We start from the raw sequence: 25,157 nt of genomic DNA, 5'->3' as shown, positions 1-25,157 counted from the left end.
ACTCTTCCCTTACATTTTCGTGTCTATAATCTGAAAGCCAGTCTTACAATTTTAAGACAGAGTATGTAGGAGAAGAGGCGGATACAAGCTTTAAAATCAGAAAAACTTGGCTTCAACCACTTTCATAAACTCCAAACTCTGGGACAAATTTCAAAACGTCCCCAAAATTTCACCTTCTTATGCAAATAAAGATAATAAATCTCACTTTTGATCTTTGTGTAAGATATAAATTATATAATGTACTTATATAGCTATTAGCACACAATACTCATAACATGTTATTTCTTTTCTGCTACTCCTTCCCGAGTGAATAAATTTAGGCACAAAAATTAACTGTTTTACACTTTTACACATTCCCTTTGGACATTGATATAGGCCTATTCTGTAGTACATTCAAACAAACTCACATATTTTAAATTGTTAAATATAATGATGTATAACTTTCTTGTGTAATAAGATTTTGAAATTCTTCAGAGATAAAATCTTCACTGTAAAGAATTTAAAACTAGGGGAAAAGGGCCTCCGTGGTAGCACATAGGGTTAAGTCTCAGCACTATGAAGCTATCCTCAACCCTGGCAGCCTGAGTCGCATCTCTTGCCAGGTTGCTGACCCACATGGCTCAGCAGACCTCTCCTGTCTTGCAGGTTGCTCCCCTCAGCAGTGTATTTCAGTAGATCTGCCTGTTCGGCTCCCTACTTTGTCTCCGGTGAATCCTCTTACACCCCCCCACCTCTGCCCTATACCCCAGTTCTTCTATGGGTAAATAAATAAAATCTTTTTAAAAGAACAAATAAATAAAAATTAAAACTAGGGGAAAGTAGAGAAAGGTAAAAAGTAGGAGTCACAAATTTACTAAGTCAAAACAGAATTGAACAAAAAAAGAAATTCCTGTCAAATAGGTCTGCTTAAGTTCTGTTTGTGAACTCTGGTAGAGTTAGGATATAATTTATCCTTTGGTATTCCCTTTGAACTACTATGTAACCAGGGAGGAGCCTGTTTGACAAGGAGAGATGGGGAGAAGTTGACTGAGATTTTGAAGCAGTTAACAAAGCAGAGACAAGAGTGTCTCTACACTGCTAGTTCTTTCCTAGCCAGTCAAAAAAGAGAAACACATGCAATTTGCAGCAACATGGATGGAGCTGGAAGGGATCATGCTCAGAGAAATAAGCCAGAAAGAAAAAGAAAAATACCGGATGGTCTCACTTATAGCAGGAATTTAGAAAACTTAAATAAGGGACCAGGAGAAGGAATAACTATAAGAAAGAAAATATCAAAATCAACAAACAACTATGAACCAGAGACACTCTATGGGGGGGCAGGGGGGGGAGGAGGGATTGGGGTCAAAATAAGGGGGTTGTAATTGTATGGGGAATATAAAAATAAAATTTAAATAAAAAAAATACTAGCCAGTCAACAGTATCTAGTGTGATGATACTGCTAACGATAAAAAATATATATCTTACATTGCATCTAGTGTGCATATTTGCCGTGACTCCCTCAGTATTTTGATGGCAGTAATGATACATGCTCTTGGAATTGAGCCAAGCACACTCTAATGTATTACATATTTGGCTTAGTTCCAAGTGAACAGGTGTTTTAAATATTCTAGTCACATAGCCACAATGTATATTGCTACTGTGGAAAGGATATCATTTCTGAATCACTGGTGTTAACACTCTGTTACGAACCACACCTATTTGCTCTATAAAGACTTAGCAAAGATGAGCTGTGATTTGAGGAATGGTCAACATCATGGCCCCTACTTCTACTGACACAGAATGCAAAAATATAAAGTTCTGAACTCTGTACCAGATATCTGGCTGCTGAGATCAAAACATTTGCTGATCAACTTTGAAAGATATATTGAAATATTTTAGGGCCTCCCCGGTGGCGCAGTGGTTGAGTGCTGGGTTGCGAAGCTGCCCGCAGCCTCTGCAGCGCCGGTTCAATCCCCGGCTGCTCCCCTGTCACCGGAGGAGGGTCCCACATGGCGCGCAGACCTCTCCTGCCGCCCGCTGCTCCCCTCAGCAGTGTGCTTCGGTCCTTCTGCCTGTTCTGCTCCCCGCTCTGGCTCTGGTGAATTCTCTCACCCTCCCGCGCTTCTGACTGTACCCAGTGCTTGTATAAATAAATAAATAAATCTTAAAAAAAAAAAAGAACAGGAAATGAATACTTTAAAAAAAAAAAAAAGAAATATTTTAGTGTTTTCCACAGTTGAGTTTCTTCAAATATGAGAGGTTTTCTATACACACACACACACACAGAGATATGTATATATATGCACACACAAATATATATACTAAATGATATGATAGCAAATTATTTGTTATACTATGATTAGGGGGAGAAAATTGTTTTCCATTAGAAAATAAAGTTCAGTTTGTAAACATACAATAAAATAACCTAACTGTTCCAGGATCTAAATTATGAAATATCTCCTTTTGGAGCCAAGAAAGAAAATAGCTATGCAGAAATTCATTGACTTAAATAATTCGGAAGATCCTTTCAAAATTCTTAGCTTTGTGCTGTGCACACACACATACACACACACACACACACATACTAGTGCAGTTAATGTGAGACTGGGAGTTTCTAGCAGATGAATTCAGATAACATAACTTCTTTGTCACTGAGCACAAGTTCCTGTGTCAGATCATCAAAACTTTCATTGATTTCTTTCTGTCCCTTTGGCTTCAGCAATAAAGTAATGCAATAAGTCAGAGCGGGGAGGTGTCTCACTTCTCTTAGCCACCTGCTTTAACTTCATACTTCATCTCAGTATAGATTGGATTCCTCTATTAGTCAATAGTGTGCATTACCTCATGGAAACAGACCTCGAACCATGCTTTGCTTCCTCTTTTAATGGTACTGTTTCCCCTCATCTTTTAACAATGGTCTTTAAAAAGAATTGGGATTCTTTTCAGAATGATTGTGATGGCTGTTTGAGGCATTTAAAAACTATTAGGTGGTTAATATTATTTATTCAACAGAAAATTGACTTTAGGTCCTGTAAAAGCCAGTATCATCACTGTAAACTTTTTAAAAATGTTATCCAACTTTGTTTAATTTTAACTTTTAAAAAATCTAGTTTCTCATCTGAGAGACTCATGCATTGGCCTGACTGGGGAATCCTCCAGAGAAAACAGGGCAGCTGAGCCACAGCGGAAGGCAAGGCGAGTTGGTGACTGTGGGTGGCATTTCTCTGCTGACTCAGGTTCATACCAGTCCTTCCCCAGGTTTTTACTAGCAGTGCAGATTTTCTGACAAGATGTAAAACCCAAGTCTTGTGGTTTCTGAAGCTGTCCTGCAGTTTGACCCTTTTTCCTTGGGACTTTGGGGAATTGTCACTTTAGAAGATCATGTCTTACAATGTCTTTTAACTGTTGAAAAAAAGGGGGAACTTTTTCAGTCATTTCATTTACTTTTCCTTCTATCCATTCAAGAAGCAGTGTTGTGTTATTCTGATCACTTTGAAAACAAAGTAAAGGGAAGAAGAACGAACGTACCCATGTTTTGAAAGACATTTTACAGGGCATACAGGGATTCTCTGTGAACACATAGCTTTGCCCAGAAAGAAGAATAGTTTCTCCATAAGAGCATTATGTTTCTTCTTCTTTTCCGAACCTTCCCTCAGCAAAAAATACTATCTTGTTTCAGGCCTTGACAGCTCTTATCTCCTTAAGCCAATTAAAGTGAAGAGCTGAGCAGGTAGCTTGTGCATCTAAAGAATATAGGTATCGAAAAATATAAAGCAGAGTTTTGTTTTGTTTTTTTTTTTCCTTAGTAGTAGAGACTTAAAAGTTATTATAAAGAAATGTATTGTTTTTCTTTCGGTATAGCCAAAGCATGGATAGTCCATTGTTAGTCCCCCATTAGCCTATTGTTAAAAGTTCTTGCTAGTATTATCTTAGAGAAAACCTACATTCATTTTACCAGGGTAGATAGTCTAATCGTAATGACAGGACTTCCTTCCTCATCTTAAAAATGTAGGAGTTGAAAAATGAAGTAACCTATGTTTGTCTTACATTTTCAACAACCTACTCTTCATTTTAACCATGTAGCTTCAACTGAAATATTATTGAAGGGGTCTTTCCCTCTCTTCAGTGAATATTATAGTAAAACAATAAGAAAAACATTTTAGAGTTCTATTGCAGTTATATCCCTTTACAAAAAAATTAAAATTTCAAACAGTTCACCAATTTCAACTGAGAGTAAATCAAAGAACACATAGGTAGAAATGAGGCAGTTTTTAAACTTGGATGAACTTACAGACATAGAATAGTGTAATAGCTGAGAGAGTAAACTGACTAAACTCACATAAATAAGTTTGTTAATTTGTTTCTATCACTAACTGGCTTTGTGGACCTCAGGAAGTTAAACCACTTTGCATCTGTAGAATGGAGCCATAATGGAAGAATGATTGTGGGGCTTTTTAAAAAGGATCCATGAAAAACTGCAGGATCCATCAGTCCCTGTTACATAGTAAATGCTCAATAAATGGAGGTGTTGTTACTGAAGGCTAGGTTCAATTAATGGGAAAATTAATTTTTTAATAGTGTGAGAAAACTGATTTACTTTCCTCTTAATATCATAGAAGAGGAAATGTTTTTATAATTATCTAATTAATTAATATAGAAGAAATTATTGTGCAAATGAAAAACCTGAATTCTCCAGTGAACTAACAAAATCCCTGAGAATTCATAAGTTAGGGAAATTGAAACACCAAGCTGAAAAAAGTTTGCAGTATACATTTCCAATGATGATGCTTGAAATTACTGAAGCCATCAAGACCACACAAGTCGGCAGCTAATGCCACAGAGGCCAGAATCCAAGGCCACAGGGACTTGCCAGTGAAGGTTGCCTAGGACCAGAGGACAGGGTGGTCCGTCGGGCCTGCAGCCACCATGTGGCCTCACTGAGTTAGACATAGGGGCCACGCTGACTCAAGGGACTGGTGTTAGGATGAGCAAAATTATGGCTGGCCTGTGATAAAGTGTTATGCTAATCTTAAATGCTGAGCCCGGACTCTGGGAGAGGCCAGCTTATATCCTGAGCAGTCACTTGGTGTGCTCACTGCATTATTTTTTCCCTGTTGCTTGCACAACACCCTCAACTTCCCTCTCACACTTATTCTTATTTCCTCCCTCCCTCCTTTCCTTTTCTCTCTTTCTCCTTCCCCCTTTTCTTTGCTCCTTTCTGTGTACATCTCTCATCTGTCCTTTCTTTCTCCCTCCCTCTCTCCCACTCCCCCTTATTATCATTGTTTTTCTTAAACGTTTACTCTCTACACCTTTCTATTTTCATTCTCAGTGCTCTTTCTAGCTTTTGTAGCTTTGTGTGAAATCACAGAAAATGTGATTTTGTGAACTATGAGTTGGCACAAGATTATGGATCATGATTTATACCTGGATAACATTCATAGCGTAAGGAAGATAAATCAAAAAAAGGGGTTTGCTTTTAATTATTAGTTAATTTAATTGAAAAACAAATTTAGAAAAACAAACTTGCACATAAAATATTAAGGTAACAGCCATGTAGGCCTGGATCATAACTTGATATTAATAATACAGGAATTTTCATACCATTTTTTATAAATTACATTTTATTTATGTTTTTAATCAAGAAGTAAGATCCCAGTTTGCCATAGCAAAATGTGCACTAGTTATTTTTAGAATCTGCTTTGTAGATGACCTATGTCTTATATATTTCTAATCATTACATTCAATCCATAATTGCCTACACTAATGAGAAAGGACCCAGCATATCAATTATATAAAATAGCAGGAACTAGAGCACGAGTCCAGGAGATAAGCAACCACCATTAATAAAGCTAAGACTAGATGCATATCTCTGGAAAATCAAGGAAAGAGTCCTAATCTAAAATGCTCCTGATGCTTTTGATGAGTGTCCTATGGATAATCTGTTTAGTTATTTTTCTAATACCAGCAGAGAAAAATTACATTATTAGGAAAGCAGATGAGGCCCTTTGATTCATGAAACCAAAATTCCCATTAATTCATAGAATTCCAGGGCTGGTGTTCTGCCAAGACCTAGGGATATCAGGTAAAAGGGCTAGCCTTTTCCTTCAAGGGACTCGATCTGTGTGAGGCGGGCACAAGGGCGCTGCAGAGAGAACAGCTGGGATAGGACTGCAGGCCCAGCTAGTTTGAAAAAAAAAATTGACTGGAACGATGATAGTGTGTTCTGTAAATACAGCAAAAACCTTAGAAAGGAAGACTGAAACTAAGCATCCACCAGAAGATTCTGAAGCATTTTTATTTTTAAGGACCTTTTATTTACCTGAAACACCTCGATTATAAAAAAATACTGTTCTATCAAACTTTCTTGGAAGGGAATTAAACGTAAAATCCCCCACCTATTACTAATTCACATACTAGGCTTGTAATAATAACATAACAACTGTAGAGGAGAAATAGATAAGCTCTGCCCTTCCCCACAAATAGTTTTAATGTGATGTAAGAGGTAAGGTGTAAACCAATATAAACTTCTTCTTTGTTAAATATGCTGCTGTGCATTTTGGAGATTTGGTGTGAGGGGCTACCTTAATATTACCCATTGGAAGTGTGAGTAGTGCTTGTTTCCTGACTAGTTGACAACAGCCCATCAACCTGACATTTAATGCATGATTTCTTGTTCTCATTCCTGTTAATACACCCCTGAGTGGCCTACCTCTTGGCTGAGCAGCCAGCCCCCTGGCCTGTGACCATCCACCCCCCCCCCTACTCTATCTTGGGCACTTTCTGTTAAGCAAAAATTATTGCAATGTATCAACCAATAAAAAGAAATATTCATACTGCATTAACCAAATCCCAGGTGGGATTTTATATGGAAAGAGACCAGCAATAAGAGTAAGACTAGAGACCACAACCATTTGCCTTTGACAGACCTAGCAAACTTTATCTTTGCTGAAAGGAGAGAGAAGGTGAGAAGGTTCAGGGTTCAAGGAAGGGGAAATCTTTGATCCCCACAAATTTTTGCTTAATTTTCTTGAAGCTCCTTTTTACATATCATCAGGCTTTCCTGGGTAGTATTCACCTGTGAGACACCTGTCCACAGTTTGCAGTTTGTTGCAGCATTCCACTGTCAGACACTGCACTAGCTGACAAGGATTGAAAGATGTCAAGAGCCACTTTCTATCTACAGGAACAAGAATAGTTGGAGCAACATTATGCTAAAATGTTAATTACAAAGTTCCAAGGAAGTGCATAAGAGAGACATATCAGTTCCATTAGCTCTCTAGTCCACATGATTCTTTCCTTTTCTAATTCAGTTCATGTATGAGGATGGGAGATAATAGTTAGGGAGATGGGTTTGTAAGGGTGGATGCAGCATATGCTATGAGTATAAACCTAGTAGCTCTGGTTTTAGATCCCACTGTATTTCCATTTTATTATTTTTTATCATATTACTTTAATTAAATGTTTTGATTGAGGTAGCATTGGTTTACAATGCTGCATATGATTTAGAGATGTAGATTCACACCTCCTCAGATTTTTGTTACCACCACACCCACCAATAATCCACCACCACAGTCCACTGGGCTCCGTCCCCCTTTTGCTTGATAGCAGCTATCAGAAGAGATACCCCTTCCCTGTAGTCTTAATTATAGTCATATTTCTAGGGTTAGTTTTAGTTTAGTTTTGTCTTTTCCTTTGTATTGTTTCTTTATATTGCACATATAAGTGAAATCTTTTTCTGGTGTTTGTCCTTCTCTTTGTGATGTTTTGTGCTTAACATAATCCTCTCTGATTCTAGTTAAGTTGTTGCAATGGCAGGATCCATCTTTTTGTATAGCTGAGCATTATTCCATTGTGTTCTATTATCACATTCCTTATCAGCTCATCTGTCATTGTGCACTTGTTTCTCTACCTTAACTACTATATATAGATTGCAGTGAACATAGGAGTCATATATGTGATTCCATTTTTAATAAGAACCACTGTCACTGCAGCCTTGGATTCTTTTATATATTTTTCAACAACAAAAGTATTTATTGAGTGTCATCCATAATGGAGACACATTCAAGTTGGTGTGAATACAAAGGTAGTAAGATAGTTTCTGCTCTTATTGGGAGTTTACCCTAATGCATTGAGACTCTTTCCTCCCTTGGCAGCCTCAATAGGTGTGACTTCCATATTGTTCTCACACAGTCTTAGCCATACTCTGCACTCCTTGCACCTCTGATGGGTATTGAGCAGAACAGGCTAACACTGTTGTCAATACCAGTCTCTCAGATGGCACATCATACTAAGGTAAAACCCTCAGAATTAGCATCAAGTTCGGTCCTCACCAGACATACTCCCAGTGTATACCAACTGGGAAGAGGGAATATAAGAATCTCTTCTGATAGCTGCTACCAAGCCGCTATGGAATAATCCAAACCCCAAGTTTTCTAGAGTAGAGAATGACTCTTAACCACTTGTGAGAAAGCAGGCTGGTGTTATTAGGAAGAGAGAAAAATCAATTAGAGTGAAGGTTTGGAAGTCAGATATTGGCGGAGGAAGTTGAGGTTAGCATAAATAAAATCTATATTTACAATTCAGAATTGCTCTTTGAAACTATCTATCCCTGACATTTAAGAAATTGAAGAAGAGAAAAGAACTTGGTGTAGTATTTTTAGCGACATCCCAGACTGAAATCTATCTTCGGTGCATGTTGGGACTGTGAGGTAAGACACAGAAACTACAACGCCAAGAACAGATGGTAAAGAGAGAGTGTCCCCATCAGGTCAAGGTTCAGCCCAGGAGAGAGGTGGGTCTGGGTCACGCCCCTTGGAGCAGAGGCCCAGGGCATTAGAGAGATGTTTAGAAAGGAAAGCAGTTCAGCCTTCATCTGCGAGTCCTTGGCTGTCTAAGAAGTGAGGATTTTGGTATTTTAAGTAACATTCTCAAGTATGATCAAAATTGTCAAACAAGTCAATCAGTGCCAACCTCAGATCTTTTCAATTGTGTTATTAAATGTTCTGTGTACACTCCATTTTTCTGATAAGCTAGTGATAGGCTAGAGATCCCAACTAACAAATTCTTCAAATTGCAAGGTAATGTCCTTGTTTGTGAGGGAAAACCTAGAAATCAAGAATAGAATGCACAAAAACATCCATCTCTTGCAACACTTCCAGTTCTCAATCTGTTTGTGTCCTCCTGATGATTACTCATAACACCAGTAGCCACGAAGGCTCAGGAGCTGGCAAGGAACAGCCCTTATGTCCAGGAATCTGAACAGTCATAAACATAGAGACATCCCCCATTTGTACCCCACTGTGTCACCTTCACTGTTCCCTCCTGTCCCACAGAGATATACTGTCCTCTACCTGAAAGTGATTGTAGAATTTGTTTTCACCTACAAGAACTTAGACTCCTTGCATTTTGACATAATAGTCTTATTTAAACAAATAAACATTGCTGTCATATTAGGCCACCCAACTCATTTCAGTTAGTCTATTAAAAAGTATGACTTCCATGTTTGTTTACTTATTCATTTATCCAGTGAATAGTCACTGTGAACCTGTAATAGTAATCAGACCCTCTGTTAAGTAGACCAAAGATAACCAGTCCTTCTACAACTCACTACCTAACATTTTAAGTACTAAATTACAGTATAATATGCTAAATTACAATATAATATATATAATATTATATATACACACACAAAAGTCAAGAAATGCAGAGATACAAAGAAAAGAGTCCGTAGATGTCTAGGAAGTTTGGAAAAAGCTTCACACAGAAATGATGGCATTAGGTACTCGGTGTCTTAAGATGACTAAGGTTTATGCAGCAGAAAGGAGAGATAAACAAGGATATTCTAGGCAGGAATCAATGACACATATCAAAATAATGTTAGTGAAGAGACTGTTTGACATGGGAAATAGTACAAAGATGCACCCCTTAGCTGGAAGCCAGGTTCCAAAGGAGAAAAGAGATTTTGTTTTCACCTCCCAGAATTTAGACTCCTTGCCTTTTGAGGCTGGAGAAGTAGGTGGAGAGAGAGCCTGAGAAAGCTGACAGGTATAGCCACGGTTTAGGTTTATAAGAAAACAACAATACAATTAAGTTTACATTTTGCTGAGATCCTGCCATAAGTAGGAAGAACAATTGATGGAAAAGGGGGTCAGAATGGGAGAACAAATAGAAAAATAATGATAGGTGAGTTGAGAGAGATGAGTTTCTGGATTTCCAGCTTGAGCAACTTAGGGGATGTTTGCTAGAAAACGGGAACTGAAGGGATGATTAAAGGAGAGAAAGGATATAAACAAACAACAACAACAAAATGAAATATATGATATAGTGGAAGAAATTTTGGTAAGCCTAAAGACATGAGCCAACTAATAAGGCAGTGTAGACAGGCCCCATTTCATGGGCCTAGACTTACATTGTCCAACTCATTCACTGACACACCTTGAATAAAAAGGCTTATCCAGCTTGAGAATAGCCTACGTGGTGCAAAAATAATGAGAAAAATAATGATTTGACTTTATTCAAGAGATCATATATATATTATGATTAGTCAGTATTGATTCATAAAAGATGCTTCAATGTGCTATTTTTTTAAAGAATCAGTGCCCCCAAGTTTCTGCTTATTTGTCTCTATAATCTATTTGCAAATAAAATGCCACAGCCTAAAAAGGTTGGAGTGTGAACTTATTTCCACATTTTATACTTTGAAAACCCCTGCTTCCTGCTCGTTGTTCATTGACTCCTCTCTTTCTCAACCTTGGTTTGATTTATAGCTCTGTCTGTCTTCCTTCCTTGTGTTAAAAATCACTAATATCTGTTTTTCAAACCCTCCTACAATTTGATCCTTTTTATTCAGCTTTATGTTTTGTATCTAGTCTTTTATTTTCATAACTTGCTTTTTTAGTGATTATTAGCATTAACTGCATACATTAGCATGCATCTCAGTCATTATATAGTAAAATGTTCCCACTTCAGTATTTTACTTCAGATATCTCTTGGATTCAGAACGTTTCGTTGCTAAGTGTGCCAAGCTCCCCCATCTCCATCCCATTTAGCACAGCCTCATGATGCACCCAGGCCCATGTTCCAGAAGAGGTGTGGTGGAAGAATCTTTAAGAACAATGCCAAAGCACTAATGTATCCCAAAGAGGCCTGAATCATCTGATTGGCCCTTGCATCACCCTGATTTTCCATGAATCTTCCAGGCTAAGATTGGCTCAGTATCAGACTGATGTCAAAGCCCAGGAGAAGAGTGGAGCAGTATACCAGCATCCAAAAATGGGGAAAAAGATGAAATTTGCCCAAGAGTTTTAAAACATGCTAATTTCAGATTTATAGTATCTGACTCACCTTCACAAAAATTTCTCCACACTCTTTCCTATAAAGTATCTGGTTTTCCTTTTCTGACCTTATACTTCTGCCTAAACAACACGTTTTTTCCTCTTTCCCCATCCTGAATTCTGTGCCCTCTTTCCCGCTACCAGTTTGACCACTTTGAGTGTGTGTGCTCAGAACTATTTTCCCTGAAGGATTCCATGACTGCTCAGTTTTTCTGACATGCCATATTTAGACCAATACCCCAATTTTAATATACTCAATGGTAATAAATTTCTTGAGTTATAGTTTCATACCAAGTATAAATCATGGCTACATTGATTTGCTTTCTGCCTTAAAAACTGCATATATTAAAAAATAGCCAATTTACAAGTTACTTAAAAAGAATAAGATAATAATTGGCTTTAGCATGTGAAATAATAATATGAAATGCAGTTGCAAAAATACTATACTGAAACTACTTTTTCTCCAGCTTCTGAATGTTCTCCCCTGTTCGTTCATCTGTCTGTTCAGTCTGTCGTTAACGCTGCAGACAACTACTCAGTGTCTCCTTTGTGCCAGGTACAGTGCCAAGTTTTATGATACACATGATTAGTTAATAATCCCTAACCCCGAGCAGCTCACAGTCACAGGAAGAAAAACATGCATACAAATATGATTATGAACACTTAATCATATATTCAGAAAAAGATCTTTGCATCCAGAGGACCTCAGATAATGCCTGACACGTAGGAGCAGTTATTAAATGTCTAACGGGGGCAGGGGCAGAGGGGTGGATCCCACCCCCACCTCTGCCTCCAACCAGTCAAACAACAACCTGGGTCCCATTGAGACCTCTACATACATTAACATTGAAATGAAGGTTGAAATGTGTGTTTTGTTTGTTCAAGCATTTATGGAGCACCTCCTGTGTGTCAGGCTCTGCTCTATATTGAAACTCCAAAAGTGAATAAAGGAAGGTGTTTTTTAATTCCCTTACAATCGAGCAAAGGAGACAGACACTCAAATAATCAGTAATGTGTGATAAAGGCTCTGAAGCATACAATAAAATGAGTGCTTGTATGAGGAGAAATTAATTTAATTCTGATGATCAGAGAGGAGATCATGTGTCAGCTCCACCTTGAAAAAGGAAAGTCCTCATCCAAGGGAACTGGTGGGCTCGTTCCAGAAAGAAATCGCCCCTTGAGTAAGGACAGCAAGTGGAAAAGACAGCTGCTTACTTGAGGGTATACTTCCCCTTCTGAAGGCGTGAGGAAGGGCCAAATGAGCCTGGTTGATCTTGTCCAGAAGGTGAAAGTACCAGTGATTCTAAGAATTCTCACTCTCTGAAAATGTATAAGTATGGTCATTAGGAGGAGTGGGAGGATGTTTCTTTATGTTCCATACATTAAAAGCCTTCAAATCTTTAATTAGTGCCTTTTATTCCCATTGATGGAAGATGAAAAATTATTCATTGGAAAAAAATTCCAAGTCCAGTATTAAGATTATCTTTTGAGGAAAGGAATAAAAATGAAAGCACTGAAAATCTCCAGCTTTTCCCTAACTTTCCCCAGTAGGAATTAATATCGGGTTAGAGTGAACATTAATAATCTAGAAAAATGCAGTGTTGCTTAAGTATTTTTTCAATTTTTATTAAAATTTTTACCAGAAATGAATAATTTTTGGTAAAATTTAATTTTTTCATACTGTGTACTAGATGTGATTTGCTTGTCTAATTAAAGTCTACCTACTGATTATACTAAATTCACAGTATTTTAATGTCTTTTCATTTCTATATTAAGAACAAAGAAGAACTATGGAACAAGGAGAGAGAACAGGCAATGCTTACAGTTTTGATTATTAAAGCCTATGGAGAAATTTCTTAGCACCTGATCTTCCCTCAGCCTAAGTAATCTGTGCTAGAAATCACACACAAAAAAGAGACATACAATATTGTAGGTTGGATCAGAGTTTTATAGTTTGAATATGTGTGTTGCCTAATTCTCTAAGAAACAAGTGCACAAAAGAATATCTGATGTATGGTAGGTTTTTTTTTTAATTTATTTGTTTATACAAGAACTGGGGTATAGGCCAGATGTGCAGGAGGGTGAGAGGATTCACCAGAGACAGAGCAGGGAAGAGAACAGGCAGACTGACTGAAATACACTGCGAAGGGGAGTAGCGAGTGAGACAGGAGAGGTCTGCCGTGCCATGTAAGTATCTCCCTGGCCAGCCAGTATTGAACCCGCACTGCAGAGGCTGCAGACAGCTTCACAGCGCTGCACTTAACTGCCTGCACCACTGGGGAGGCCCTGTATGGTTGGTTTTTGATCATTGTTTGTGGAGCACATCTTAAATGAAGTCAGTCTTTGGACACATTTAGAGTGATTTGCTAAAGAGAATGAAAGCACAGGGTTATTTCAGCAAACACACAGGTAGGGGACAATGTTTATGAGCAACTCCCACAAACTTCAGTGTAGGAAGCATCCAGTTCAGTTGCCCCTCCTGTGCCTAGGTGGATTACTGCTTTCTGAGGTTACTCAGCTTGGTAAGAGCAGTTTATCTTCACAAAGCTGTGAAAGACAAGCACAAAAATGATTTAGTATCAGAGAAAAGGAAGCTACCTTTTCTCAGTTGAAGTCTTTTTTTCTCTTGGCTTTTGTGTGAGCAGGACGTTTATGCAACTGATAGGAATAATTTCTAACTATGTTTTTGACACTAACCCTCTGAAGTCAAGGTAATGCTAGCTCTGAGGAAAGGGGTGACTAGTTGCATGTTAACAAAAAGAATGAGTTTGGGGGGATATTCACAAAGGGATTTCAATCTCTTGTGCATTGGGTAAGCACAGAAAAAGGTGATGAAAATACATGTTCTTGAGGATGAAGAAAGCAGACATGGAAGGAAATTGGATGGTTGGAATTTTTTCAGGGGTGATGGTAGTTTTCTGAAAGAAGCTGAATTTTACTGAGATTTTACTGAGCACAGTATATGCACCTCATATAACTGAAAAAAAAGCCAGTGATTTAGTTATTTCTTTTTTTACTAACAAGAAATAATAAAGAAGGGAAAACCAGCTTTCACCATTGGATACAGATGGAATTTGATAACAGAATGCTTAAGACAAGAAATGAGAGGTCCATGTGGCATCTTTTCATTTATATTCCTTTCACTAATGAAATAGAATCTGTTCTCTACTTCTATTTCATTAGAATTTTTGAAGCACCTGCCACCTATCATTGGCAGTTTATATGTATTTCAAGATTTCCCCGTGAACAAATGTAATAACGTAGAGGCCATATGTCCGCATGTCTGGGAGGAGAGATTCCACGTGGTTTTTGCATTACCTGTCTGGACTCCTTTTCCCATTTATTGTTTGAAGCATGTCACCTTCTGTCAATCTAATTACTTCTCTAAGACACGGCTGTTCTCAGCTCACTGCATGACAATTGCTGCCTTGTGAAAACATTCCAGAAGCCTCTGCAGTCAATTGATCTACCCCAAAAGTGTCACTCTCACATGGAAAGCTGACTTCACTGTACAGACTCACTACGGATTTACAGAGTTCTCTAAGGGAAGTTTCTTCAGATACATAGCAAGAAAAGCTGATGATTTTAGTAGATTTCTTGCCTTATCTTGGCATACAGAATAAATGTTTTCAAAACATAATTGGCCTAAAGATACTTGCAATGTATACATCCAGGATTTCTAGCCCCTGAAAAAAGAATAATGATTTAAATGCCTGAATTACCTGACCAGTAACATTTGTCAAAGATCAGAAGCTTTGAAAGCCAGAAAGAGACATTTTTATTACCTAGACAAAGACCTGTGGAATAACAATTTTGTATCTATTTAGTGATGCCTTTAGTTTATACCAACTATTTATTACTGTGGTAAAGTAATAACTGAATATCAGTAATTCCATTGCCATACGGCTATAGATTTTTAGTATAATGAAGGTAAGACTTTTCTTACAGTTCCACATTCACTTGACAGTATTTAAGTTGGTGCCATCACTTCCATTTTCAGTTTCATAATTTCACCATAATCATTTGTTCTTTGCAGAAATGTGTTCTACAAGCTCTCAGCTGAGGGTAATATTTTTGAGCAATTTTTTCAAGGTTCTGATAATGTGACTCTGGGAATTTGGAGCTCAATATTATTTTGCTCTTGGCTTTTGTGTTTATGTATCTCAAAATGCTCCTTTTTTAAATAACACAATTTAACTTGAAATAAGACTATAATGTAGCTTTAAATTGTAGAGATATTTCATTACTAAGCTATTCTCGTGATATTCATTATAAAAAGTATTGTCAGATAGAAGAATTTATTGTGAGAAAATGAGCCACTTCCCCTACCCCTCACCAACAACTGCTCTTTCCTTTGTGACTTCATGCCACCTGCTTTGTTTGCCTAATAGTTGATATAATTCTGCAGGTACATAGTGAGCTGTTAATTTAACTGAGTTTTTTAATCCATAAACTTACGAGTTTATTGGCCAGTAAGCATCCCCACTCCACCTAAAATAGGATGTCTAAAAAGTATCAATATTTCAACCATATTTTCATTTTTCCCACAACATAACCTTTAAAAATGTCCACCAAATTTATTTCAGTGTTCTGTTTACCACCCTGATTGCTCATGAGAGTGATCTATTCTGTGTCCTTCACTTCTCCAAAGCCTGGGAGGAGAAGTGGTCGCTCACGGATAACAGGCTTGAGCACGCTGGTTTGAGACCTGACACAGGTCTCCCTACATCTTTATGGAAGCTTGTGAGAGAGAGAATGAGTTAATTTATGGAAAGATCTTTCAATAAAGTGTAATTGATGTTTGAATTTTTATAAACCAAACATGATATCTACCCCCGAAAGCTTCATAAGAATATTTAGCACACATGTATGTGCCAGATGGGTTGTAATGACAGTTGATAGGCCTCGCTAACCCTTGCGTTCTGTTGTCAAAAATCTACACATCAAAACAACTATGATTTTTACAATAAGATTTATTAGATAAAAAAGATTCGGGCACACATTGAAAAGTCTACTGTCCAGATAAGGGTGTAAATTAACATCATATGAGCTAAGAATATAAATTAAAGATTTATATAAGAATGTTATTAACATGCCTTATAGAAAGAAATAGATACATTTTGAAAATGTCAGATAATATTTTCTTGATCTTACATATTTTTCTCTACATAAGTGAACTTTTATAAAAAATAAGTGAAGTCTGATGCAAGACACTGAGAAATTATTCTTAAAAGCTCAAGGATATGTGGAGATCAAAGCAGAAACACATCATGCTCTAACAAATAGCAACCACCCAGGAGAATGTCCTTCTGGTTGAGATAAGTTGACAAAAGAGTTTTAAAACTCAGGAAATCAAGTTAGCAAATAAAATTATTATTCTAATATATGTGACACCCTCTATCGTGTTATTATAGGGACCATCTACGAATAGTTATTCTGGGTATAAAAGATGGCTGTAGGTCCTTAATGGGGACAGGTGGCCCTAACCAATTTAAATTCCCCAAGATTGTAAATGTATATTTTATCATCTTGTGTCAAAATATTCATTTTAATATTCAAACATTATACCACATAATAAGCTGTAACCATATGCTTATTTGTTATATTATACCACTATAACATTAATAAATATTTACAGAACCACAGTGTATCATAGATGGATTAGAAATGGTAGCTCTCATAGTTGATTTTAAGTGAAAATCTTCAGTGCCTCAGAAACTATTTTTAAATAATGTTACATTTGTTACACATTGTTAAGAGCCAAGAAGTTTAGAATTTTAAGACTGGCACCCACTTTTTAACTCATGTTGTTTTATTTATTTTTCCCAATTGCATGAATTAAAGATGGAGTGTTATCTCAGCTTTGAATTCCTTAGCTTGATGTCACAGCTTTTGCTTTATTTGTATGTGACTTTTGTCTTTAATAAAGATGAGCTCGGCTGAACTTTCCATTAATGAGAGACACTTAGGTACACATCTCTTTACAAACAATTTTGGTAGTACTGGGAAAATTCAGAAATGTTGTTGGTCTATTAATAATTAACATGACAAGCTGTGTAAATAAATAGAAGTTTTGCGATCTCTAAAAACATAACATTATCTCTGTAAACTGGATTCTAATAAAGTAAATTGACAACTATCAGTCAAAAAAAAAAAAAAGAAGGAACGTACAACCGAGGACTCTGGTATTTTTGCTGTTGCAATGTTACACTAGTATTTATCCCTCTGTGACAGCTACGACTAGACCACACTTACATTCAGGAGACAGGAGGTTCAAAATAAGGCACTGACTTCACTTTCATGCGTCCAGAGACAGTCTCCGGCGATCCTGCTCAGCTGAAAGCAGTAGGAACTTGTGCTAGTTTGATAGTGATTGACTTGGTTACCTGTTCCAGTGTTCTTTAGCTCCCTTATGTGGCTCATGGTAATGAAGCCCTAAGCTCAGCTGCTTAAACTTTTCTTTCATCCTTTGTTCAAGCAGATAACTTGTCAGTGTTATCAATGTCAATACAGATTTTCCCATATATAAAACCCTAACCCGACTAAACAAGAGTAATCCTCCTCATGATCACATTCTTAATAGGTGCTTGATTGGAGGATTAGCCACCTCCCCTTACCTCTTTTGCTATCCTCTGCATATCCAAATGGGGGTGTAGGACACCATTAGTGCCAATTCAGTTCAATTGAATTGAAATTCAAATTAGGGACTGTTTCTAACATCTCTGCTTTTGTTATGATCACAGATTCTGAGATCATTGTGTAATGTCCTGACTTCGAATTTTTCTGTGGGAAGATAGTGTTGGCAATTTGTCATCTTGCTTGTAGTCTTCTGTAATTGTCTCTCACCAGATATTGAAGCTCATGTGATTCCCATTTCATGAAGCGTCAACCTACATACTGTCTTTGTTCACTAACTGAATTTACTTGCAAAATTATATGTATATGTATGTATTTACCTTTCAATGTGTTTAACTGTTAATGGGCACATGATTGCAATGACTGACTGGTTTCTCTTTCCAGTTTATTTACCATCATGTAATATTTCCTATGTAATAACAATTTGAGTGGACAGCTTGAACTTCTGTGACACCCCTGAATGTCTCTTGCAGCCTTTATCTAGGTTTGAACTTTCCAAATTATGTATTTCAGACGTTGAGAAAGAAGGGCCTTAATGGTTGTGACAGCCCAGATCCTGATGCAGACGATTCAGTAGGTCACAGCCCTGAGTCTGAGGACAAGTACAGGAAAATTAACGAAGATATTGATCTAATGATCAGCAGGCAAAGATTGTGTGTAAGTACTCAGAACACCCTTCATTTTTTTTACTCTTGATATTTCTCTGAACCTGGCAGGCCTTGAACAAGAAAGAAAACAAAGGCTGTGAAAGCCCCGATCCCGACTCCTCTTATGCACTCACCCCACGCACTGAAGAAAAATACAAAAAAATTAATGAAGAATTTGATAATATGATCAAGAGTCATAAAATTCCTGTAAGTACCAAAGGTACATGACTGGTCTGCTGATAGCTACTGCAGTAACATACCTTAACCCTTTCAGTGGTGACTTTCTCCATGAAGCACTGGGAAGTCAAACCAATCTAGTAGCCATCTTATACCATGGGCAGGGCACATAGAAAGCAACCCCTGAGGGGGTGCTTCAATTATGTAAGCCCAGAGCATGGCCATCACCAAGTTCCTGCTGAGGTAGGGAGTTCACAGGAGGAAGAGGAAGACTCAGGAGACACACCCTGAATTTACACAATCTTTTAAACGCACACGCCACACAAATCACAGTGCACAACTAGTTCTAGAATCCCCTGAGCAACCTGGAAGTTTTGCTCTGAAACATATGGTAATATATTGTCCTGAGACCAGACCCACAAGGGGGATTGCAGTTCTCTGTGTAAACTGATGATCATCACCCAAATAAAAACCCATTTCTCCCGCCACCTCCTCCCTAAATATGCCACCCCACAGCAGCACTGAAGGGTTAAAGCTAATGCTCGCTGCAGGGAAAGAGACTGCATGAAAACCTAATGGTAAGATTTCAACATGTTTGTGTGCCGGGGTGATTTTAAAGCTTTATCAGAGTATTTGCTTTGCCTACACCGACATTTTCCATGCTTTAACATTTGGCTAAATTTTGTCTTAACCAAATCAAAAGATTTCTAACAATCAGTCATCTATGCCTTGTCAGATATTTAAGAGAAATAACTGCATGTACTATTTTGTTTGCCCACATATAAAGGGGGGAAGTACATATCTTTTATTATGTTCTGTCATCAGCAAGTGATGTTAATTTTGGTCCATGGTGATAAAACTCAAGGCTCACAGCTTTCTGAATAACTAGCATCTGAAACCTCATTGTATACAAATTCGTCAGTAGACAATTCCTTTCTCAAAAGGCACATTTATTAGCAAAACAGCCTAAATAAGGATTGAGAGACAGCAGTGGAAGTATTTCAAGTGCAGATATTTGAGGAACAAAGCTCTAGCCAATTCACGACTGTATTCACAAGATAAATTAATGCTTTACACATAGTAGGGGACCAGCCAACACTTAGGGTGCACTACTGAACATCTTAAAACTTACCTATAAAGTGCATTCACATTAAATTTTTTATCCTATAAAAAGTTATGTTCTTTTGTTAAATAATTTTGCTGAAATAATATCAAAAGTAGATCTTGTATTTCATCAGAATTACTCATAATGTGTATTGTGAAGGAAAGCTCAGAGCTGTAAATTCTTAAAGGTTTCATTAAAAAGTGCTACCTACAGTGCATCCACAGTGGACACTTTATCAAATGAAACAGAATCTGTTATACTCAGAATTCTTAAATGATGAAATATCCACTGGGATTTTAATTATCCACTGGATTTTCCCAGAAGAGGAAAAAAATAACTTCTTTTGGGCTAATTTTTAGTTCTTATGGCCTGACTTTGTCTTAATGCTATTAAACACAGTAGTTTAGAGCTGCTGTGCAAAAAGATTTGTGAGTGTTAGATTTTAAGGTGAAACATCTTAAGTGTCTCAGGCAGATGGAGTTCCCTGCACAGTTGGAAAAAGGGCAGCAAGCAGCAGCGCTGATCCCTCTCCACGGCAGTGAGCCTAACTGTGTGTGGTGCTTTCGCCCCCAGAGTTCTGGGAAAGTGCCCGTGTTGGTACATTGGATCATTTTCTCCGTGCTTTAGGGGGAAAGAGGTGTGATACATACCTGGATTCCCTCGCAGTATTTCACCCTGTCATGTAAAAAGTTCAAAATCAGGACACATGATTTCTTAAGATGGGCAGTGGGGCGAAGCAGGGGATGGAAAACCACATTGGCGTTTACAAGCAGAGCTGTGAGAAGGAGCCACGCCGCTCCTAGCTGTGCCTGGGAGTCCTCATCTCTTTAGTAAGTGCTTCCTTCAGTCTCCACGATGAAAAGCCCAGTTTTCGCACATTGCTTCAGTTGCTGGAAGTAAATTTTGTTGAAAGTTTCCACAGCTGCTAAAACATTTACAGCAGGGCAAGGACACTCTGCCCTTTGTATGTAGAGTGTCTCCACCTCTTTAAAAACATTACAGGACTGTTTTTCTATTTCAAAGACCCAGTTTGAAGCATTTCCCTTTTAAAATAGAAAATTTAATATTGCAATCACCTGTAGGTACAATATAATTTATGTCCATATTCCTCAATTACATGAAATAATTCATGGATGATTTGAAATCTTGTTGACCAGTGTTTCCTCATGCAGGGTTTGCCATGGTGGTTCATGCTTGGCTTCACAGCAAGAAAAAACAGCTCCATTTGAGGAATCAGGAATTAGGAAATGGGCTTAAGGAAGGAGGGGCAGAAGCAAGATTGGTTGAGATTGAATGGGAAGGAAGTGGAAAGCAAGTATATATTTGCTTTATTAACTAACTATGAAGAGAGATAAATAATACTGTAACTAGGATGAAAGAAGACATTAAAAGGAAAAACATATGAGATTAGAATATGCAAAGGAGGAATGCTTGAGGGAGGGAAAGATAGAATAGATAGTTGCAATGAGGATAAAAGGCAGGCTTCTCTAGGAAGGATGGGAGAATGGAATCTAAACCAGGGGGGTGAGTTAGGGTGTTAGATGGCCAGAGTGAAGTTGAGTGGATGGCCACCTAATGATCTCTTTTATATATTGAGTTTAGCATCTATACACCCTGAGGTGGGGTAGCAGATGCTTGAAAGGGGCTGCAAATGATGATGGTGTAGACAGGAACCGGGGGTATCAAGGGAATGAACAGGTACATGCTGAGGTTGTCAGTGAGCCCTGAGGAAATTTGAGTATCAACAGTCCTAGGCACTAGGTATAGGAGTTGTGTGTTCAGCAGTCTGGTAACGACCGATCAAAAATTATGGGTGTCATTAGTGGCCAAAAAAAAGGATTCAGTTCCATCATTCACATTAAATAAAACAGGGCCTATTAGCTAAAAATATTTTATTAAAAATATTTTATTTGACTTTTTATTGGACTTTTCCTTGCGGTAAGTTTGGGAAAATACTGGGTTTTGGATCAGAGTTCAGATACTTTTCTGACCACAAGGACTGTCTTGAGTAACAGGGCCAGTTTGTTCAGGGACAGAAACTGAAAGCTTTTTAGCTATCGTGCTCATATCACTTAAAGCCAGGGCCAGCTTCATGGGTGAGTGAGTTGAGCATTTATATAGGGCCCAGCTCTCATGGGGCCACATTGGGTTAATGTGCTGGCAATTGCCGTCTTGAATTTCTTTATAACTTTTTTAACAAGAGACCCCATATTCATTTTTTCCTGGGCCCTAAAAAGTATATAACCAGCTCTACCCACTTTTATTTAATCACCCCAAATTCCCTCATCCTTCCTGTCTTGACTGTTCTAAAATTTGCAGCCTGGTCCTAAGATCATCACGATTTTGGAATTTTTAACTTGTTATCTTCCATTTTTTAGACCAAAAAAAGTTTTAATTTAAATGCTTTGAAAGTTTACTAATTTTGAAAAGTCAACAAGAAACAGTCTAGTGTCAAAGTCTTACAAACATTCGTATATTATTACAATCATCCCCAAAGTATTTCAAGTTGGTTGATCTCTCTATGAATACAATCACTTGGTGTTTCAGCTCAGGTTGATGGAAATTAAATGACCTGCCTCATTTAATGGCAATTATTACACAACCTGGATTGCTAATGAGATTCTGCTATAAATGCTGATGTTCTTGTTGATTCTCTGAGATACCGCTTCAGTGTAGTCATTTTTGAATTGGAGGAAATTCTTTGGGGACTATACCTGGGGAGGGGGGAGCAAACATTGTTTAAAAATGAACAATGATGTAAAATATATATAAATTAATTTAAAAATAATAAAAATAATAAAAAAACAAAATTACTATATTCAGTTCCTGAAACAGGAAAGCAAAGCAAAAGAGAAAGCAAAGGATAGCAGTATATTTTGTGAATTGTGAAGTTTTGAACTATATTATGATACCAGATTTATATCTGACTGTCGTTTAAATAATTACAAGGAGGTTTTACAATAATCATCAAATTATTTACAACCCAGGACTCTGGAAACTGAATAGGTCTTTATTCAGTCCCTGGGAGGGGAGTGTGTTTAGAAGAAGGGAGAAGTAGAGAAACTTTCCGTGAATTAGATATTTGAGTGGCTCAAAAGCTACCAAATACTAGTAATTCTCTTTATTTTGGATGTGCACACGATCTCCAGGAGTGGAGAATAAATAGATTTTGCTCTCTCCTGAGACATAATCAACATTCTATAGACTATTCAGGAGAGACATGAATGTACAGCTAATCCTTAGATATTTAGTAATAGCAAACATTTTAATGCAGTAATAGTGAATACAAATCAAAACATTTGAGACCAAATGATAGCTTTAAAGTACCAAATCTGAATAAGGATGAAAGAAGGGCGTTCTCTGGTTTCTTTTCTCCCAGTTTTAGTCCTTTCTGGGTAGTCAGTGGGCAGGGACTGCTCTCCACCAGGGGTAGAGTTACACAGTGATTTAGTAGCAAAGACAACAGACACAGTTACTAGTTAGATAAACCTTAGGCCACTTCCTTAATCACAACAGTTTAAAAAGGGAAGAACTATATCTATATTGAAGGGATGTTGAAAGGGTTCAAATCATGCCATGCATGTGAAATACACAGTTCAGTGCCTGCTCAATAAATAATATAAAACACATTGTAAATTTGTGTGTTTTTATTAGTATAATGTCTTCTTAAAAATTCTCATTTGAAGGGAAGATTTCCTATACTGTCAAAATATTAACAAGTATGTAAAACAACAGTACTTCATTAGAAAAAAATCTCCTTTGGAAAAAAACTGTCAACTCATATTAAAAAAAAATTAGTTTAGATTCTGCATAACATTATAGTAAAAGAGCTTTCACACCTTGATGAAAGGGGACATTATTTGGCCAACATAATTGATTGTGTGACACAGGAGGAAAAAGAACCAAGAAAAAAGATTAGGAGTTGGGTGGGGGCAGGGCAAGATGCAGGATTAAATAGAATGGTCAGAGAGGGCTTCTTTGGAAGGCCAGATTTTGAGCAGAAACTAGAAATAGCTGGTTTCTAGCCATGAATAGGAGGTAAGAATAAAGGAGGGAAGAGGACAGTAGGGAATAAGACACTGGAAGTGAGCAAAAAGTTAGAATTATAGGCCCTTATGGACTACTGGGAGAATTAAGAGAAAAATGAAAAGGTAACTACTAGGAGGCGATGAAGGCAAGAGATGATGGTGCTGGAACCAGGGCGGTAGGTATTTGAAGATGAGAAGTGGTTGGAGACTAGATGGATTAGGAAGTAGGATATCTAAATTGACTGGGTATGGGAAATAGAAATTTTATTCTGTGTAGTAAAACTTTGAACTGTCATCAACTAGAGATGGGGGAAGGAATGAGTAGGCTAGATTGGAGTTAGTGTTAAGCTGTCTACTTAGATCATCAAGCAGAAATATTGGGGATGTAACTGAATAATATGCAAGGCTAGAATCAAGAGAAAGATCTGAACTTGAGTTAGAAAATGGACTATGGTACTCTTAGATTTAGAGAGCAGATTGAAGAGAAGAGAACCATCAACATGGCAGAGAATAGCAGCCATTGAGGCAGAAAAAAAGTTCCAAGGGGAGGAAGAAAAGCAAGTTTACAAGGAGAGAATAGCAGTATCCAAGTTGAGGACTAGCAAGCTACTGTTGGATTTAGCAACCAGAAGCTTACCAATGAATGTTCAGAGCATTTTCAGTGAAATAGTGAAAATTTTTGATGGAGTGGGTTGTGAGAAGCCGGTATGTGCTACATTTACAACCCAAGTTGCAGAGCAGAATTGCCATTGGTAACATAATTTTCCAAGATAGTGAACAATTCTTAGTAAAGTTCTACACAAAACACAGTAGGGTATTCCTCCAAAGTATAAGGGAATTGCTTTTCTGGAAATTTCAGTCTATAATAAAATTTGTTTCATTGTCTGAAAAATATGTTATATTTGCAGAACAAAGTTCATTCTGACTCAGATCATTATAAACTTTTTTTTTTCCCACACACATATGAATGTCCAGTGGGGCATTTGAAAGTTGAATGGGGTAAGAGATAATTCATTGCCATGTAGAACTGTCCCTCACAGCCATATGTACAACATACCTGCCTATCCATGCAGAAAATGCCAACCGACCCCCCAATCATTGTGACATCAAAAAACAGTCAACAAATTTCCAATATATTCCCTAAGGAGATAACTGTACATGGAAAGTACCGCTATTCTAGGTCTAGAGTTATCGTTATGACTCAAGTGGGAAATAAATGATACACTCAAATGGGTAATTAAAGAAGAGT

General features: G+C 37.5%; 1 protein-coding gene across 14 annotated transcripts in view; it reads left to right on the top strand.

The window, feature by feature from the left end:
* MEF2C (myocyte enhancer factor 2C) overlaps nucleotides 1-25,157 on the top strand; it is a 150,202-nt gene that overhangs the window by 89,202 nt on the left and 35,843 nt on the right. For 13 of the 14 annotated variants that reach the window (XM_054688170.1, XM_054688171.1, XM_037529260.2 and 10 more), the window contains one exon: nucleotides 18,465-18,608. In XM_054688170.1, the coding sequence (XP_054544145.1) occupies nucleotides 18,465-18,608 (144 nt within the window). Of the gene's footprint in view, nucleotides 1-18,464; nucleotides 18,609-18,667; nucleotides 18,806-25,157 lie in introns of all 14 variants that reach the window. The other variant, XM_037529264.2, reaches the window with a different exon arrangement.

The sequence above is a fragment of the Talpa occidentalis genome, unplaced genomic scaffold, assembly GCF_014898055.3.
Source record: "Talpa occidentalis isolate TD23 unplaced genomic scaffold, MPIMG_talOcc4v2.1 talOcc4.6, whole genome shotgun sequence".
In the NCBI taxonomy this organism is placed as follows: domain Eukaryota; kingdom Metazoa; phylum Chordata; class Mammalia; order Eulipotyphla; family Talpidae; genus Talpa; species Talpa occidentalis.
Note: the sequence above shows the minus strand (reverse complement) of the source record. Positions and strands in the feature narration are given on the sequence as shown.